At 37.9% G+C, this 18,967-nt stretch overlaps 1 protein-coding gene across 2 annotated transcripts in view; it reads right to left on the reverse strand.

The window, feature by feature from the left end:
• Positions 1-958: 958 nt before the first annotated feature.
• Positions 959-18,967, reverse strand: part of gba2 (glucosidase, beta (bile acid) 2) — a 55,782-nt gene continuing 37,773 nt past the window's right edge. Inside the window, exons 10-17 of one of the 2 annotated variants that reach the window (XM_059989532.1) lie at positions 18,141-18,245; positions 14,545-14,652; positions 8,541-8,692; positions 7,187-7,293; positions 6,561-6,703; positions 5,100-5,215; positions 2,493-2,684; positions 959-2,047 (exon numbers count right to left, since the gene is read on the reverse strand). In XM_059989532.1, coding sequence (XP_059845515.1) covers positions 1,856-2,047; positions 2,493-2,684; positions 5,100-5,215; positions 6,561-6,703; positions 7,187-7,293; positions 8,541-8,692; positions 14,545-14,652; positions 18,141-18,245 — 1,115 coding nt within the window. In that variant the 3' untranslated portion in view covers positions 959-1,855. The remainder of the gene's footprint in view (positions 2,048-2,492; positions 2,685-5,099; positions 5,216-6,560; positions 6,704-7,186; positions 7,294-8,540; positions 8,693-14,544; positions 14,653-18,140; positions 18,246-18,967) is intronic. The other variant, XM_059989533.1, reaches the window with a different exon arrangement.

Consider the following 18,967-nt stretch of genomic DNA (forward strand, 5'->3'; position numbering starts at 1 on the left):
ACGGCTATTTTGTTAATCTCCACACTTTACATTATCAAAACATTTTCTTTTTTTTCCCTTTGGCAGACAGTAGTCACAGGGCAATTGCAAATTAACCAGCTGTCTAATATCTGCATTATTTGTAGGAGATGGCTAACCTCCACCTCCCAAAGAATCTAAAGACAGCACTATAAATGCAATTTTTACCACTGATAATCATAAAGGAAGAATAAAAAGAACAGTTTGGAAGGTGATTGAAGCAATTTTAATAAAGATCCATTTTGTATATAATTGCCCCTGGGCATCATCATTGAAAAATGTTTAACGTACACTTATTTCCTTTGGCCAGTGCAGAGACATGTCAGATTATATCAAGTCCTATAGTAATAATAGATCTGATTGGAAAGAAAGAGGCAGAGAGAAATGGTCACTTAAAATGACACAATAAATAGACCCAATTGCAATGAAAATGAACAGAAACAAATCAGGAATATAGCCATACTTTTAAATATATTTTATTGAAATATTTACCAGGACATTAAATACCCTGGCAAAATTTACCAGAGCATTATATTTAAAAATAATTTCCAAACACCAAAAGCTGGGATAATAATCATGCAACTTATCCCTCTTTCTTTCTCAAACGATCACCGATTTGCACTGAAACCCATGAAATTAGATCATCTTGATTCCTGATTTAGGGTCTCAGCCCGAAGCATTGACTGTTAATTCAGTTCCACAGATGCTGTCTGAGTTCCTCCAGCATTTTATGTCTTTTTCTAGATTTCATGTGCAGAATATAGTGTTTAAGATATTCTTACAGTTTATTACACAAAGTTGATTTAACTATTTTTTTATAATGAGAAAATAAATGCTAAACAACCAATAATGAGTAAATGGCTGGTCCAACAAATTCATTCTGAAATACATAAACAACTACTTTAAATTTAAGTCAATAAAAATCCTATGAAACAATTCATATATAAACAATCAAAATGTACAAATAAATTTATTCTTTGCAGATTTAGATCAGAGGTATTCATCTTGATGTTAAGAATCTGTCATGTATACAAAGGTATTTCTAAAATTAAAAATGCCTTATTTCAAACTTCAGTTACACCAGGAAAATTTGCTGAGAAGTATTTCAAATTAACATATTCACAACCATTTAGACATTTAAACCTACTTTGATTGTATAAATAAATGTGCAAAAAAGCTGTTCCAGTCCTTCCATATTCAGTTATTACATATTTCAATTTTGATGAAGCTCAAAGCAAAGCCTTCCAGAAATGAAATATAGTAAAATATGTAAAGATGATCATCAACTATTATCATTGACACTTTACACCTGAAAGCAACCCAAACAGTAATATTAACCTGCCATTCTACAATAGTTGTTTAATGCCCAAATTATTACAACAGTTAACATTAGCACTTGGTTTTACAATTATCAGAGCTGATTGAAAGGCTAAATGTCAAAAGCCTACACAGTAAATTTGAGAATGTTCTTTGGTTTTGAATATTTTAACTTGTCTGTTACTCTACATTACAATTAGAGTTCAGTTGCACTTCTTTACTACTATGCCAATACTTAGGTATGAAAGGTCAGCGATGTGTTGGTACTTTTAAAGATATCTAATATAATTTAAAGTCAGGCAATCAAGCCGTCTCAATGAATTTTTACTCCTAAATGTCCTTAGAGTTAATCACCCAAATGGTATCCATTTACCTTTAAATAGATTAACACATTATAAAGCAATATAACAGTGGTAATTATGTTGGAGGTACAGTGGTACATTACTCAATAAAAAAAGCGAAAGAATAAAATAAGGAATGACCTCAAAATAACCAGAATCATCAGAAGCTAACCAAGGAATCAATTGATTTGACTATGCATTTTGTCTAGTGCCAATTGCATGCTCCAAATGCTCAGAGGTCTCATATATGCCAGCGAACGATAAATGTTCTTTTCACAGTAAGCTTCTGGAGTCTGAAAAGACATGCCAAGCCGTTCCCATACTGTCCTGTAAGCACCTTCTGCAGTCTTGAAACCTTCATCAAAAAGCCCCTACAATTTCCAGGAAAAAATTCAAAGATTAATATATAGTACTCAAGGAAAAAAAGCTATGGACATCATCATCTTTTTTGGTTTTGTGGAGAAGAATTGCAGAGTTGTACACTTTGCTAATAAATGAAACTTTGAATCTTTAAGTGCTTCTTTGTACTTCCAGACATACTGCAGGAATTTCAATTTCAATGATAAAAACATTGTTCAATGATCATTTTAAAAAATGAAAATAAATCTGTGCTCTTGAGAAACCAGGCTATTTGTATGACATTACCTGTTTCCTACACAGATGCTCCAAGAACTGCTGAACATTTACAACATTATCCATTATTTTAGATCTCCAGAATCTGTTGATTCTTGCTGTTCAATTATGTTAGTCAAAAATTCGCTCATTATAAACATTTTACAAGAATAATGTGCATAACCTAAAGTTTGAACAACTCACCTCTTGTATCATAGTAGCTGCCAATCCATAGACCACCCCAGTCCAAACCTCATCTGACTGGACACTGGATGTATCTATTGTACCATCAGGCCTCATTCCATTTACTGCTCCCATGGATCCTTTGGCAAAACTCATTACATTTAAATCAAAAATTGTCTTCAATGCACATACTATTTGAGATTTTGGAAATACCTGTAAATGTAATATTTAATGACATGGTATATAAAGTACAATAGTAAACCATTATTCCTCTCTACAACAGACCCTGACCAACAAAGCAGACAAGATAATCAATTTTCGACACCCCACACTTTACAGAAATAAAATAGGTCAAGTGCATAACTTCCAGATTCTCATTTTGCTCTTAACCTGCCCAGATCGACAACTAAAACTGAACCAACTAGGAATTTAGTGCACATATTTGTATTTCACTACTCACTGGCTGATTTCATCAGCTAAACATTGAACGGGACACTTCAGGAGCATTTAGGCAGTGACTAGAGATTTAAAAGCATTCATTAGTCTAACAAGTCAATGCATCAAACAATAGCATTCAGAAATACAGGCCAACAACTTTGTTGATTTAATTCTCTACCCAATCGAAAATCTGATGTATCCAAACAAGAGGAAAACAATAAATACTTCAACCTTAAAGTTTGAAAAAAAAATGAAGGATCAATAAAGGCTGTGGAAAAAATAAGAGATCAGCTCAATAGTGGTTCTTTCCATCTAATTAACCAGCCACTTTTTAGGTTGTAGACTTTTGTTTCAAGAAATAGATCAAAAAATATTTAACTGCTAAATTAGGAAACGAGGACAGCTCAAACAATGCAAATCCTATTTTACAAACAGGAGTTTGTAATGGGCCATAGTTTTTGGCTTTTTACAAATATTTGACATAGTACAAAATTAGTCAAGTTAAAACAATGAAGACAACAGAAGTACCGAATAATCTCTTATTGGAGGATTAGTCACATGTATCTAGATACAGCGAAAAGCATTTTTGTTGTGTGCCATCAAGGCAGTTATGTCATATGTACATCTTATGTACATATGTACAATAAGTCAGATGTACATCTTAGTCTGTTTAACAAGATAAAATCCTGTGGCATTACAGGAAAGATACTGGCATGGATAGAGGAATGGCTAACAGCCAGGAGGCAGTGAGTGGGAATAAAACGGGCTTTTTCTGGTTAGCTGCCAGGGACTAGTGGTATTCCTCAGGGGTCAGTATTGGGTCTGTTACTTTTCAAATTGTTTGTCAGTGATTTAAATAATGAACTGATGGCTTTGTGGCAAAGTTTGCAGATGATACGAAGATAGGTGGATGGGTAGGTAGTGCTGAGGAAGCAAAGTGATTGCAACAGGACTCAGACAAACTGGAAGAATGGGCAAAAAGTGGCAGATGGAATGCAGTGTTGGGAAACATATGATAATGCATTTTGGTAAAAGGAACAATCGCGCAGACTATTCTCTAAATGCGGAGAAGGTTCAAACATCAGAGGTGCAGAGGGACTTTGGAGTCCTCGTGCACCACTCCCAGAAGGTTAATTTACAGATTGAATCTGCAGTAAAGGCGGCAAATGCAATGTTGGCATTTATTTCAAGGAGAATATAATATAAAAACAAGGAGATAATGCTGAGCCTTTATAAGACTCTAGTCAGGCCACACTTGGAGAAACATCAACAATTTTGGGCCCATCATCTCAGAAAGTATGTGGTGACATTGGAGAGAGTCAGAAAGAGGTTCACAGCATTATTCCGGGAAAGAAGGGGTTAACATATAAGGATCGTTTGGCAGCTTTGGGCCTGTACTCACTGAAATTTAGAATACTAGGGGATCTCATTGAAACCTACTGAATGTTGAAAGGACTAGATAGGGAGGACGTAGGGAGGATGTGGAGAGGATGTTTCCTATGGTGGGGGTATCCAGAACTAGAGGGCATGGCCTCAAATTTAAGGGGCGACCTTTTAAAACAGAGGTAAGGAAGAATTTTTTTTAGCCACAGAGTAGTGAATCTGTGGAATGCTCTGCCACAAATTGTGATGGAGGCCAAGTCCGTGGGTATATTATCCTGACAGTCAGGGCATCAAAGGATATGTGAGAAAGCAGGTGCATGAGGTTGAGTGGGTCCAGGATCAGCCATGATGGTATGGTGGAGCCGACTCAATGGGCTGAATGGCCGAATTCTGCTCCTATGTCTTATGGTCTTACATGCTTCTTTATTTTACATTAAACTTACTGATCTGAGTTACCATCTTTAGGTATCTGAACTGTTTCAGGTTGCATACCCTTCAAACTGAATGGTATGTGTTAATCTATTCGGAGATAGTACAGCAAAACTACTCAGAATGTAACAAATTGCAGCATTGAATCAATGGAAACCAAGAAAAGGTGTATAAAACATATATTATGTTGTCAGAAACCTACATTTTTCTGAGACATTCGAGGTAATGAGAAACAGTTTGAGTAATCCAATTACTTCAGATTATTCAAATACTCCAAAATGTATTATGGCAAAGACATGTAGTTACTTTCATCCTTTTAAAAAGTGTTTTGATTATACTATTTAGTTTCAAAATTACTAAAAAATTCAATATCATTACCTCATATTCACCGTCTCCTAGGCCACAGGCACGTATAAACCACTGCCCAGCACATTGGTCTGACATCACACTGTTTGAGTAGCTCTTTTTACTGCTGTCATAATTATAGTATTTACCTAAAACATTTTGAAAATTCATGTTCAGTTAGAGATCACACAAAGAATGTCACTTTATACAACTCTGGACAGGATGTTGCTGACTGTTCAGCAGTTAATGGTTAGCATTTAACCCAAATGACAGCAAGTTTGGGAACTGGTATGCATATGCACAGAAGTTGATGACCAAACTCTGCCTGAAATTCCCCAACAGTTCTCCACCTTCTAATTCCACAAAAATCACTCAGTGCAGCACAAGCTTGCTGGGAATTCCCAGCATTCATGCCATTCCTTCAGATCCTGCAACAAGACCTGCCAGGGGTTCCATAGAGCCTTACCATTAACCAGAGGGGTCCGTGGACCCCAGGTTGGGAATTCCTGCCCAGCTACACCATTTGTTTCAAAAGTGGTTCTATTCCTACAAGAGTAATTTTTTTGTTCTAATCACTTGTGCTAGGGTAAAATCACCTATTTTTAGTTACATGTCTTGTGTTTTTAAATGACAACATTAGCTTTTAATAATTTATCAATTTTAATAACTTGAAAGTCTAGAAAATTCCAAAACAGAAAAAAAATGCTACGTTTGACAGGTGGTAATGTATAGAGCAGAGCTTTGAAGTCTGTGAAATACTTTTTCCCCAGCAGTTTTATGGGCATGTTGTGATTTGGCCCCTGGTTATGTTGTATTTGGCCTTGACACCACACAGAGCCTGGCTCATGAGTTCTAGGAGTCCTTTGTCCAATAAGAGGTCCTTCAGGATTACAGGTCACATTCAGCAAAACCCACAGTATAAGTTTGGGAACCTCAGCTAAATTATTACACTATGTGTATAACAAAGTTTGATGTAAGATTTATTTAAGAGCCAAAAAATCTGAGAAAAAAATTAAAATTAAAGAAGTTTTCATAAGTATTGATCCTTTTTTTTAATAAATAAGGCTAGTATGAACTAGCTGATCAACCAGATTTAAATTATGCTGCTTCAGGATCAAATTATTTTTGCACATGAAAAACAGAGTACTTGCATATAAAAACATACAAAAATTCTAATAGTTACAGAAAAGAAAATGCTGAAAATATTTAACAATTAAAATTTTCAATACGTGAACCTTCTCTAATATGCGCTGATCAAGGAAAACCTGTAGCACTGTATTCAGAGTGCCAAATGAACACCTCTGCTGCAAAGATCAAGGAGACACCCTCACAGAACATACGCAGTACAGAATTTTTATTAACCTATTCTGCAACTTATTGACAGGAAATTCCCAATCTCCAAAGTCACCTTTCAAATATTCAAATAACTTGGACTAGAAACTAAACTTCAAGTGCAAGATAAAATCAGACAGCTCAATTCAAATGAAAGCTTACCATTCCATAGTATCCTCTCAAATGCTTCTTTTCCTCTTCTTAGAATGTCTTGGTATTTTTCATATTCACTATCCTTTTTCAGGATCTCAGCCATCTTGCACATAACACAAACAGATGCCAGCCAGAGACCTCCACAGTAGGCACTATAACATGTAAATTAAGAATAAGACATGCCTGCTTGCAGAGCTAGCCAAATAAAACTATTCAGTGGATATCACATCAATATAGCTGGAGTATCAAAAGCAAAATACTGTTGCATGTGTGGAAAACAATGGTTAAGATTTAAAGCTGATGACCAAGTTGGATGAAATACTGATTTTAAATGTTAACCATTTTTTCACAAATGCTGTCTGACCTGCTCCTACAGAATTCATTTGTTTAAAGTTATATTTAATTTTGTATTCAAAACTAAAATGATCAGGTTAAACAGATGCTGTGATAATAATATATACTGGTGAATGAAATTCATTTCCAAAATCTAATAGTGCAAACTAACCCAGCCATGCACAAGTAGACCAATGGAAGAAAAAGATCTGAGTAAAGAGGTCTTTGTCTTTCAAAGTAAAAGAGGAAACATTTTAGTTATTGAATAATGAATTTTAATAATTGATGAACTGATTTCCTACCTTGGCCCTGTTACAGCCCATCCATCATATGTCTGGTCTGCATAGCCAGAGTTTTCAATAAGTCCATCTCCATCAGTATCAAACTTTAATTCGGACTCCATGACAGCCTACAAGCAACAGCTAATCATTCAAATTGCATGCTCAGTTTACAATAGTTTATTGACAAATTATTTATGTTCTTCAAACTGAAAAACTATAAAACAGATCCAGAATCCAAAAAGAAAATTTGGTAAGTTTGGGTTCTCTTCATTTTTCTAATGCTATCAGCAACAATACAAAAATTACCCAAATATGGGGCTCTTTATAAGATATACTCAAGTTTCTATTATCACTAAGAAAAACTCATTCCAATTTTCATCCTGCAGTTATCAAGTGATCAAATTTCTCCAAACTTTCAATTGCAGTTCCTATTATGCTATTTCTATGATTAAATACAGTTGGCCCTCCTTATCCGCGGGGGAATGGTTCCGAGACACCTCGTGGATACCAAAAAACACGGATGCTCAAGTCCCTTATTTAACCTGTCTTGGTGCAGTGGCCTTTAGGACCCAGCGGACCCCTGGACTTTATTTACCATGTCTCCGTGCGGTGGACATTAGGACCCAGTGCAGCTCTGAATCCGCAGTGTTTCTATTCATGAAAATAATCACGATCACGATTGAAAATAAGGTGGAAGTAATAAAGCAATCGGAAAGAGGTGAAACGCCATCGGTCATTGGAAAAGTATTAGGCTACAGTCGGTCAATGATCAGAACAATTTTAATGGAGCATGTGAAAGGCCCTGCCCCGATGAAACCTACAATTATTACTAAGCAACGCAGCAGTTTGATTGTTGAAATACTTATGTTTCCTAAGTGTTTTATAGGCATAGAAAGGTAAAATATATACTAAGACAAATGTTTTACTAACTGAGGCTACATAATACTGGATGTACCTGTTCCGACTTCAAATCTGACTTAAAGACTGACTCAGGAATGGAACTCATTCATAACCCAGGGACTGCCTGAATTTTTAAGTCATTTCTAGATTACTTATAATACCTAATACAATGTAAATGCTATGTAAATAGTTGTTATACTGTATTGTTTAGGAATAATGACAAGAAAAAATAGTCTGTGCATGCTCAAACAACGAGTGCTGGATAGGGAACTTCCGGGTTTTCCTGATCCACGGTTGGCTGAATCCATGCATGCGGAATCCGCGGATGAGAACCGACTAATTTACTGAGCTACAAGTGAGCACTGATATTAACACACAGATTTAAATACAAAAAAAGAGTCAAGTTTATTGAAGTCACTGATTTAGAAATTGTAAAATGCAACGTGTTATCACCTCATTTAAAGAAACTACATACCTGGCAGGCAGACCACATGTCTTCAAGGTAAGTGCTGTCATTAGTTAGATAGTAGTCTCTATAAACTTGCAGAACAAATTTCAGGTTGAGATCTTTCCAGTCAGCTGTGTCATGAATCAAGTAAGCATTTACTCTTTCCCAGGGTTCATCATCTGTTCAAAAAGATATTTTTAAACCAGAATTAAATTCACTCAGGTATACATGATTTTGAACATATACTTCTAAAAATAGAAATTTACAGATAGCCAGTTTAGAAGGTGGTGGTTCACTGGAGCTCCAACGTGAAAACAATAAACATATTAGCAAATGACTAAAACATCCAGGATGTAGTCAGATGTGTAATCAGATGCAACTCCAAGGAATTAGAACTTCAAGTAAATCCATAGTTTACAAGGAACATTCTTCAGAGGTTTATATCCTTCAAATAATGCTCCCTTTTCTACATATCTGTCACTTTTTTCAAAAATTCTACATCCTTGCAAACTACCTCCTAATCCCCAAACTCCCTTTCCTCTATACAATCTTTAAAGAGCCAAGGCATCCCAAATCTGTGACCATCTGCCCAGAAGTCACTTAATTAGATCTTCACCCTTACAACAGTACTAAGCAGCTGTTACCAAAGCCTAATCTGACCCAGAGTTAAACTTTGACCTCAAATCCACATTCTAATAGCCAGGAGGGCAGTAGGATATTGGTTCAAAAACTAGATGAGCACAAGCAGGAAAAACACAGCATTTTGAAAGAACAGAACAATGGACTGAAATGGAATGGAGACAATACAATGATGAATTAGTTGATCAGGACCTTGAACTTTATCAAAGCATAGCAGAGGTGTGGAATTAAACACATGTATCTGCCACATACACAATATGCTAAATAAATAGTCGCTTCCTGTGACAAATATAGTGTGTAACATTTGTATTTGGAGAATATTGACTAAAGAAACACAAAAGCAATATGCTGATTCAGAATATGACTGGGAGCTAAAAAATATAAACAACTTGCTTCCTCTGCATGTCTCAAACTGTTTCACGACTGTTTGGAAGTATAATTTCTTAAAGTAAATGTGGCAGAGAATTTACAGCAGTCATACAATATTGAACTGGAGAGCAACTTCTGGAGACTACTTGAGTAGTTGCTAATTGCAGATTGCCAACATGCCAATTTCTGAAATTTAGAAATCTTCTCCACAAGCTTGGAAATAGTAGTATCTCAATTATACATTCAAAATAGATTACTTAACTCCGCACTGATTCCTCATTGAATAGGCTAGAGGAACATTATGACCAATTTATTAAGGTTAATTAAATTCTTAAGTGGCACAATCACTAGCACAACAAACTTGAAACCACTGGGATAAACCATTTCAGACTGAGTGACCTCATGGCTCAGCTCTTCCATGCAGTCCATAGTTTCCCAGTTGCTTGCCACTAATTCTCTACCTTCTTCTCTAACCTCTCTGTCGCTCCTGCACAGTTCCAACAAGTCAATCTCCTTGGAAAAAGAAACAGCTCCTCATCCGTCTGGATAATGGTCTCAATACAGTGGATTTCAGTTAACTGAGATACATTTGGATGAGAAAATCTTGGCCTAATTAATCAGCTGTCCTAATTAGCCAAAGTTTTATGGAAATAGTTAAAAAGGTATAAAAACACGAACTAATTTTAACTGAATAGCAAATTAGAACGCTGCCAAAACACTACAGTTCTATAAAACTGCATTGGTTCCTAATAGTTATTGACGAAGGAATTTTATGAAGCAGTGCTTTTGATTGACTGTAAATGAACAAAATTAGCGCAGAGACATAGAACACAGTGTCGTGCCGACCCTCAAACCCTGCCTCCCATATAACCCCCCCACCTTAAATTCCTCCATATACCTGTCTAGTAGTCTTTTAACATTAACTGCTTCTCCCCATACTGCCAGATGTGCTGGCATTTTCAGCATTCCTCCTTTGGTTTGGGGTTCAACAATAGCTCACATTTGCATTTCACTGCTTTACATACCTATTTTCACTCTCTCACACTTCCCTCATTAAAAGTAAAAATCCACAATTATCCTAACAACCCTGGCCTCATCATATCAGAGACATTCCCTATCTAATCCATAACACCCACAACTTTCTGTGCAACTTGAATTCAGCTGAATCAGCATATTCCTTTTTTAATCAAAATACAAAAGCTCATTCCATTAGAACACTGAACAGTACAGGCCTTTCAACCAATGACGTTGTGCTGATCGTTTAACCTACTCCAAGATCAATGTACTGCTTCCCACCCACAAAGCTCTCTATTTTCCTTTCATCCATGTGCCTATCAGAGTCTCTTAAATGTTTCTAAAGTATCTGCCTCCACCTTCACCGCAGGCAGTGCATTCCATGCATCTGCCACTCTGTTTATTAATTAGATATTATTTCAGTATCGCTCCAACATTAATTAGAACTTAATATTGCTGGAAATTTAAAGTGCAATATAATTTTGTTTCTGATATTGCAGCCTCATCTTTCATTCCTTTCACAAATTGAAATATTCTATTTCATACTTCCTAGTTTATATTATACCTTTTAATGTGAATCTGACAAAGAAAAGATTTGCTGGAACTACTCTTACACACTGATCCCCTGCAGAGCTTGTCATGCTCTGGCTGGCAGATGATGACAGCAAGTTGGCCCTTTAAACCCCACATTAAGCTTTGGGGGAGGGGTTAGTGGCTGCAAAATGTAACACAGAAAACATTGTTCTTTTGCTACTCACTGTAAGGTATAAGCAAACAAACCTCCAATAAACCATGAAAGCAGGAGCTTCAAAGAGTCAACCAATTCCCTTCCACCACCACCCTCCTCTGTCTAGCAGAACTGATCCTTTCCTCAACAATTTTTCCTTTGGCTTCTCCCACTTTCTACAAACTCAAGGAATGGCCACGGGCATTTGCATGGGCCCTAGCTATACCTGCCTTTTTGTTGGCTACATAGAACAGTCTACGTCTGAAGCCTTCCCTGGTTATGCTCCACAACTCTTCCTCTGCTACACTGGCAACTGCACTGGCACTGCATCATGCGCCCATGCTGAGCTCGGCAATTTTTATCAACTTTGCCTCTAACTTCCACCCTGCCCTTAAATTCACTTTGTCCATCTCTGACACCTTCTCCACTCTTTCTTGATCTCTGTTTCCATCTCTGGAGACAAACTGTCAACCAACATCTTTTAGAAACCCATTGATTCCCATGGTTATCTCGACTATACCTCTTCCCTTCCTATCTCCTGTAAAATTGCTATTCCCTATTTTAAGCTTGTGATTATGCAATTGCAGCAGGAACATTAAAAAGCGTTTAGTTATAAACACAAGACATCACGGACATTTACACTACCCGCTGCATCTGAAGGAAACAGCATTATGAAGCTATCAGACTTCTCAATACCCAAAGCCTGGACAGACACCTTGCCCTACTGTCCTGTTTATTATTTATTGTAATGTCTGCACTGTTTTTGTGCACTTTATGCAGTCCAGTGTAGGTCTGTAGTACAGCTTTCTCTGTGTTTCGTTTTATTACGTAGTTCAGTCTAGTTTTTTGTACTGTCATGTAAACCATGGTCCTGAAAAATGTTGTCTCATTTTTACTATGCACTGTACCAGCAGTTATGGTCAAAATGACAATAAAAGTTGACTTGACTTGACTTGAAGAAAGTCTGCAGATGCTGGGAATCCAAAGCAACACACACAAAATTCTGGAAGAACTCAGCAGGTCAGGCAGCATGTATGGAAATGAATAACCAGTTGACATTTCTGGCTGAGAGGGAAGATGCCAGAATAAAAAGGTGAGGGGAGGGGAAAGAGGCTTGATAGGAGGTGAAAGGTGAAGTCAGGTGGACGGCAATAGTCAAAGGCTGGAGAGGTATGTGGCGCATAGGAGAAAGGAAAGGGGGTGGGGTGAACCCGGGGGGGGGGGGGTAGAGAGTGATAAGCAGGTGAGAAGAGGTAAAGGTCGAAGTGGGAAATTGGGGGGGGGTGCGAGAATTTTATTTTACCAGAAGGAGAAATTGATATTCGTGCTATCAGATTGGAGACTTCCAAGATGGAATGTAAGATGTTGCTCCTCCACCTAGGGTGGCCTTATCATTGCACAAGAGGAGAATTGTAGTTAAAATTTTTGGCCACCAGGAAATTCCTCTTGTGGTGGATGGAGCAGAGGTGCTCAACAAAGCAGTCCCCCAATTTACTACAGTTCTCACCAATGTAGATGAGGTCACATTGGGCACAGTGGACAGAATAGATGATCCCAGCAGATTCACAGGTTAAGTATGGGAGCAGGTCTAAGGGCAGGTGTGGAAGTTAGACTACTTGTAGGGATGAGTGGTAGGAGGGAGATTAGTGGGGAGGGACGAATAGACAAGGGAATTGTGGTTTGAGCAATCCCTGTGGAAAGCGGAGAGGTGGTGGGGGAAGGTAAAGATACATTTAGTGTTGTAATCCCTTTGGAGATGTTGGAAGCTGTGGAGGATGACGTGTTGGATGCAGAGCCTCAGAGAGTGATAGGCAAGGACAAGAGAGACTCGGTTAAGTGGCATGAAAACGGGATGAGGATAGATGTTCAGTAAATGGAGGAAATTCTGGCAAGGGTAGCATCAATGGTGGAGGGAGGGAACCCCCATTCTTTAAAAAAAAGGAGGATATCCTAGAACAGAAAGCTGCATCCTGGGAACAGATGTGGCAGAGGCAAAGGAACTGAGAAAAGGGAATAGCATTTTTACATGTGATAGGGTGGGAAAAGATAATCAAGGTAACCATGGGAACTAGTAGGCTTGTAAAAGATATCAGTTGACAGTTTGACAGTTTGTTTCCAGAGATGGAGACAGAGAGATCGAGAAAGGGGAGGGAGGTGTCAGAGATGGACCAAGTGAATTTAAGGGTAGGGTGGAAGTTAGAGACAAAAGTTGATTAAATTGATAAGCTCAGCATTACTAGCACCAATGCAGTCATGAATGTAGTGGGAAAAGAGTTCAGGTGTATTACTGGTCAAGGCTGTTCTATTTAGCCAACAAAGAGGCAGTCATAGCTGGAGCCCTTGCAGGTGCCCATGGCCACCCCTCGAATTTGGAGAAAGTGGGAAGAGCCAAAGGAAAAATTGTTGAGGGTGAGGACTACTTCTGCCAGATGGAGGAGGGTGGTGGTGCAGGGGAATTGGTTGGGTCTTTAGTCAAAGGACAGCCTCAAGACCTTCTTGATGGAGGATAGACGTGTATAGGAATTGAACATCCAGGGTGAAAATTAAATGGTCTAGGGCCAGGGAACGGAAAAGCTACTGAGGGGATTGAGAGCATGTGAAGTGTTGCAGATATAGGTGGGAAGAGACTGAACCAAGGGGAATAGAATGGAATCAAGGTACAAGGACACCTGAATAGTTAAAGCTTTATTGTCATTGTTGAGGACAATAAGATTGCAGTACTATTCCCGTTCAGTGCAAAACTGCAAAATAGCAATTTAATTATTAAAAACACAATGACTAAATTTAAAATAACACCTGAGTTATTTAGAATGACATCTGAATGACTGTTACAACTAAGTTACAACTGAATTAAAAACAAAACTCTAAAGTGAAAATAAACAGTGGCTGCCCTATTCAAGTGTTGCACATGTCTATGTCATAGAACACAATGACTAAATATAAAATGGCATCAAAAATTAAAGCTGAGATTTTTTAAAAAAATCAAATATAGGTAACCAGAATTAGCAATGGAACAAAGAAGCACTACATAAATATTTCAGAGATACCTTTTATCAGTACCTTGAAGGACACTTTATCTTCTTATTGGTACTAACATATTACTGAAAAGCAATGACAGGAGCTTACATGCAGATCTCCAGGTAGAGAAGTTATAGTTGTAAATTAAAGAACACTAGGAATTACAACTTTGCAAAAGACACAGATATTTTGATTACAAAAAAAATAGCAATTGTAAAGTGGGAATAAATTTTTAAATTTACCACCAAAGGAACAAATTCTCACCTGGATCTCCTATATCGTGTGGGACTACATTTAGTGTATTCACCTTTGCTAATCTTCCATTCATTAGGTGTATCCGTTGTGTGCAATCCTCTTTCAATACAGCAGCAGCTACAAGTATAGTTGGTATAAAGCTTAATGTCTAACTAGAGACTCAACAAGCACATGCTTTTGTGCACATTACAATATATGTCACATGTTGGATACACACAATATCTTTTCAGATTCAATGTCCTTTGTCAGATGATGAACAGATCTCACCTGCCTAATAATTGAGTTCTAGTTTCAATAATAAAGCTGTGTCATTAATGTGAACAAGAGCTCTTAAACATTTCTGTCTGGCTAAGCACTAATGAGACAAACTCAATAAGATGCTGGCCCAAAAGCTTGATATTAAATTCTCCATAAAATCTTTCATTTATTAACTGAGTTATTTAATAAAGCCATGAAATTGTAATTACAGATGCATTAAAATATGGCATGGTTGCAGACATGTTAATAACAAAATGGGAACCCTCACATAAATATAGTACTAGCCAACATATAGATTAATCAGCATTTGTCAAGTCTGGCACATGCCGTTTTCAGCATAATTGAAACGAAGAAATGAATAAAGATTTGTTTTTAATTATACAATTGACCATAAACTTCCAGCTTTTTTTTTAAATGTTGGCAATCTAGCCAAAATGAGGCTTTTCTGACAATTCAGCATTCTGGAGTAGAAAACTCGGTAATGAAATCTCCAACAATGTCCTAACTTTTAAAAAAAAAGCAAATGACATGGTATTTAAATGTACAGTACTATATGTTAAATGGTACTTTTACGTTTTGGTATGCATTTGTAGCAAGGAAGATTCCATGCAAGACAAAAGTATTTGTGTTTGAACATTACATCTCTGAAAGATGTAAATGCTCAAAAAAATTCTTAAGTGCTCAAGTTAAACATTTTAAACTAGCATGAGCATGTAAAATAGCATCAGCATTTAATACCATCATTACCACAATCCTGATTGAGGAGTTGCAGAACCTGGGCCTCTGTACCTCCCTCTGCAATTAGATCCTCGACTTCCTAACCGGAAGACCACAGTCTGTGCGGATTGGTGATAACATACACCCCGCACTGACAATCAACACTGGTGCACCTCAAGGGTGTGCACTTAGCCCACTGCTCTACTCTCTGTATACACATGACTGTGCTGCTAGATATGGCTCAAGTACCATCTATAAATTTGCTGATGATACAACCATTGTTAGTAGAATCTCAAATGACAATAGACAATAGGTGCAGAAGTAGACCATTCGGCCCCTCGAGTCTGCACCGCCATTCTGAGATCATGGCTGATCATTCACTATCAATACCCAGTCCCTGCCTTGTCCCCATATCCCTTGATTCCCCTATCCGTCAGATATCTACCTAGCTCCTTCTTGAAAGCATCCAGAGAATTGGCCTCCACCGTCTTCCGAGGCAGTGCATTCCACACCTCCACAACTCTCTGGGAGAAGAAGTTTTTCCTCAAAAAACTTGACGAGAGGGCGTACAGGAGCGAGATATGCCAACTAGTGGAGTGGTGCTGCAGCAACAACCTGGCACTCAATGTCAGTAAAACGGAAGAGCTGATTGTGGACTTCAGGAAGGGTAAGATGAAGAAGCACATACTAATACTCATAGAGGGATCAGGAGCAGAGAGAGTGAGCAGTTTCATGTTCCTGGGAGTCAAGATCTCTGATGACTTAACCTGTTCCCAACATATCAATGCAGTTATAAAGAAGGCAAGACAGCTGCTATACTTCATTAGCAGTTTAAAGAGATTTTGGAATGTCAGCAAATACACTTAAAAACTTCTATAGTTGTACCGTTGACAGCACTCTAACAGGCTGCATCACTGTGTGGTATGGGGGGGGTGGGAGGCTACTGCACAGGACTGAAAGAAGCTGCAGAGGGTTGTAAACTTAGTCGGCTCCATCTTGGGTACCAGCCTAAAAGTTCACAGAACATCTTCAAAAAGCAGTTTCAGAAAGGCAGCATCCATTATTAAGGACCTGTAGCACCCAGGGCATTCCCTTTTCCCACTGTTGACATGTAGGAGGTACAGAAGCCTGAAGGCACACACTCAGTGATTCAGGAACAGCTTCTTTCCCTCTGCCATCTGATTCCTAAATGGATAGTGAACCCTTGGACACTATCTCACTTCACTTCTTTAGTATATACTATTTCTGATTTTTGCACGATTTTCAATCTATTCAATATATGTATAGTGTAATTGATTTATTTATTACAGGCAGTCCCCGGGTTACGAACGAGTTCCATTCCTGAGTCTGTCTTTAAGTCGGATTTGTACGTAAGTCGGATCAATTACATCTGGTATTATTTAGCGTCAGTTAGTCAAATGTTTGTCTTAGTATATAGTATATATTTTACCTTTTATGCATTTAAAATACTTAAGAAACATATGTATTCCAATAGTTGAACCACTGCATTGCTTAGTAATAATTGTAGCTTTCATTGGGGCAGGGCATTTCACATGCTCCATTATTCTCACTTTATCCGTTATCCTTTAGAATTGTTCTGATCATTGACCGACTGTAGCCTAACGCTTTTCCAATGACCGATGGCAGTTCACCTCTTTCCAAACGCTTTATTATTTCCACTTTATTTTCAATCGCAATCGCTTCCTGTCAATGGAGCTGAAACACTGCGGGCGGCAGGTCCCGAACTGCGCCGGCTCCCGAGGTCCGCTTGGTCCTAAGGACTACAGCACTGATTCCCCGGGTGCTAAACTGCACCGCACTGAGACAGGTTAAATGGGACAAGTGGGGGCTGTGCTGGATTCGGGTAATTGATCCTACACAATATACCGCGTGGGAATTTTTTAAGAGGTCGAGTTGCAAGCTCGACATCAACCCGGCACGGATGGTACGGGAGTCACTGGATCAATAATCAACCCAGCATGGAACTGGTCTGTCACTAAATCAAACTCCGAAACCTCCGTTCTTTAGCCCGGTGCTGATCTGACTATGCTACTAGCCAACTGGAACGGGGGCCGGGGGGGTGAGGAGAGGGGTCAGAGTGAATTTTACTAAGAAAAATTTAAGCCAAATACAAAGTTAAACACTCAACACAGTGACAATGGCAACGACTTAAAATGGCAGACGGCATCGCGATCCGGCTTAAAATGGCAGACGGTGTTCTTCTTCCTCAGTTCGTAAGTACGAGTTGTCCATAAGTCAGATGTTCGTAACTTGGGGACTGCCTGTATTATTATATTTTGTTTTTTTTCTCCTATATTATTTATTGCATTGAACTGCTAAGTTAACAAATTTCACGATACATGCCGGTAATAATAAATCTGATTCTGATTCTGTTTCTAATAAATGCAAAGTACATCTTAGAATTAAAGGAACACAATGGTGCTTTTGATGGATTTCGATTGTTAGTAGAATGAAGTCGGTCATTTCCACAATAAACTTATTAGCAATTCTTTAATAAACTGTGTTTGTATCATACTGTTAAGAAATTTTTGTAGATACTGGTCTAGTATTAAACAGTAACATGAAATTTGAATATTTAATTTCTGAAAGAAGGACAAAATATCACTTACCAATATCATATTGGAGACTAAGTTCGAGTTTAGGCCAAAGCATGATTAGTGCAAATGATGCATAAAAATGAACATCATATGTATTGTACATTCGATATTCTTGTCCTACAATGCAAACAATACATCTTACACTGTGGTATGAAATTCAATTCATGAATCTCTAATAGATAGTAGTAATTAATAATAGATTCTTCTGGGTAAGTACATTTCTATTTACAGCATTTTGTAAGATCACATTCTAAATTAAGAAACTCAAATTAAATTCCAAGCACAATGCATCCCACAAGAGGATATGTTCAAGAGGTTGTACCTCAAAAAGGTGGCATCTATCATTAAGAAGCTTATAATCTGGACCATGCCCTCTTCTCATTGTCTGTTTTCTTCTGAACAGCAGTTTGTCTGTCATTTCTTTGTTCCACATTACTACCTTTCCAGCATCATTTTCCAGCAATCTGATGTCCACTCTGTCTCTTTTGCTCCTTATGTATCTGAAAATACTTGTGGTATCTACATTATTGGTCAACTTACCTTCATGTTTTGTCTTTTCTCTCCTTGTTTCCTTCTTAGTTGTCTTCTGTTGGTTTTTAAAATCTTCCCGATCTATTAGCTTCCCACCTATATTGTAAGCCCTCTCTTTTGCTTTTATGCTGTCTATGGCTTCTATTGTCAGCAAAGGTTGCCTAACCCTCCTGTTGGAATGCTGCTGTTTCTTTGGGATAAAATGATCCTGCATCTTCCAAATTGTTCCTAAAAGCTCCTGCCATTGCTGCTCGTCATCCCTGCTGGGATTTCCTTATAATTCAATTTGGCCAGCTCCTCTCTCATAT

Source organism: Hypanus sabinus, chromosome 14, assembly GCF_030144855.1.
Source record: "Hypanus sabinus isolate sHypSab1 chromosome 14, sHypSab1.hap1, whole genome shotgun sequence".
Lineage (NCBI taxonomy): Eukaryota > Metazoa > Chordata > Chondrichthyes > Myliobatiformes > Dasyatidae > Hypanus > Hypanus sabinus.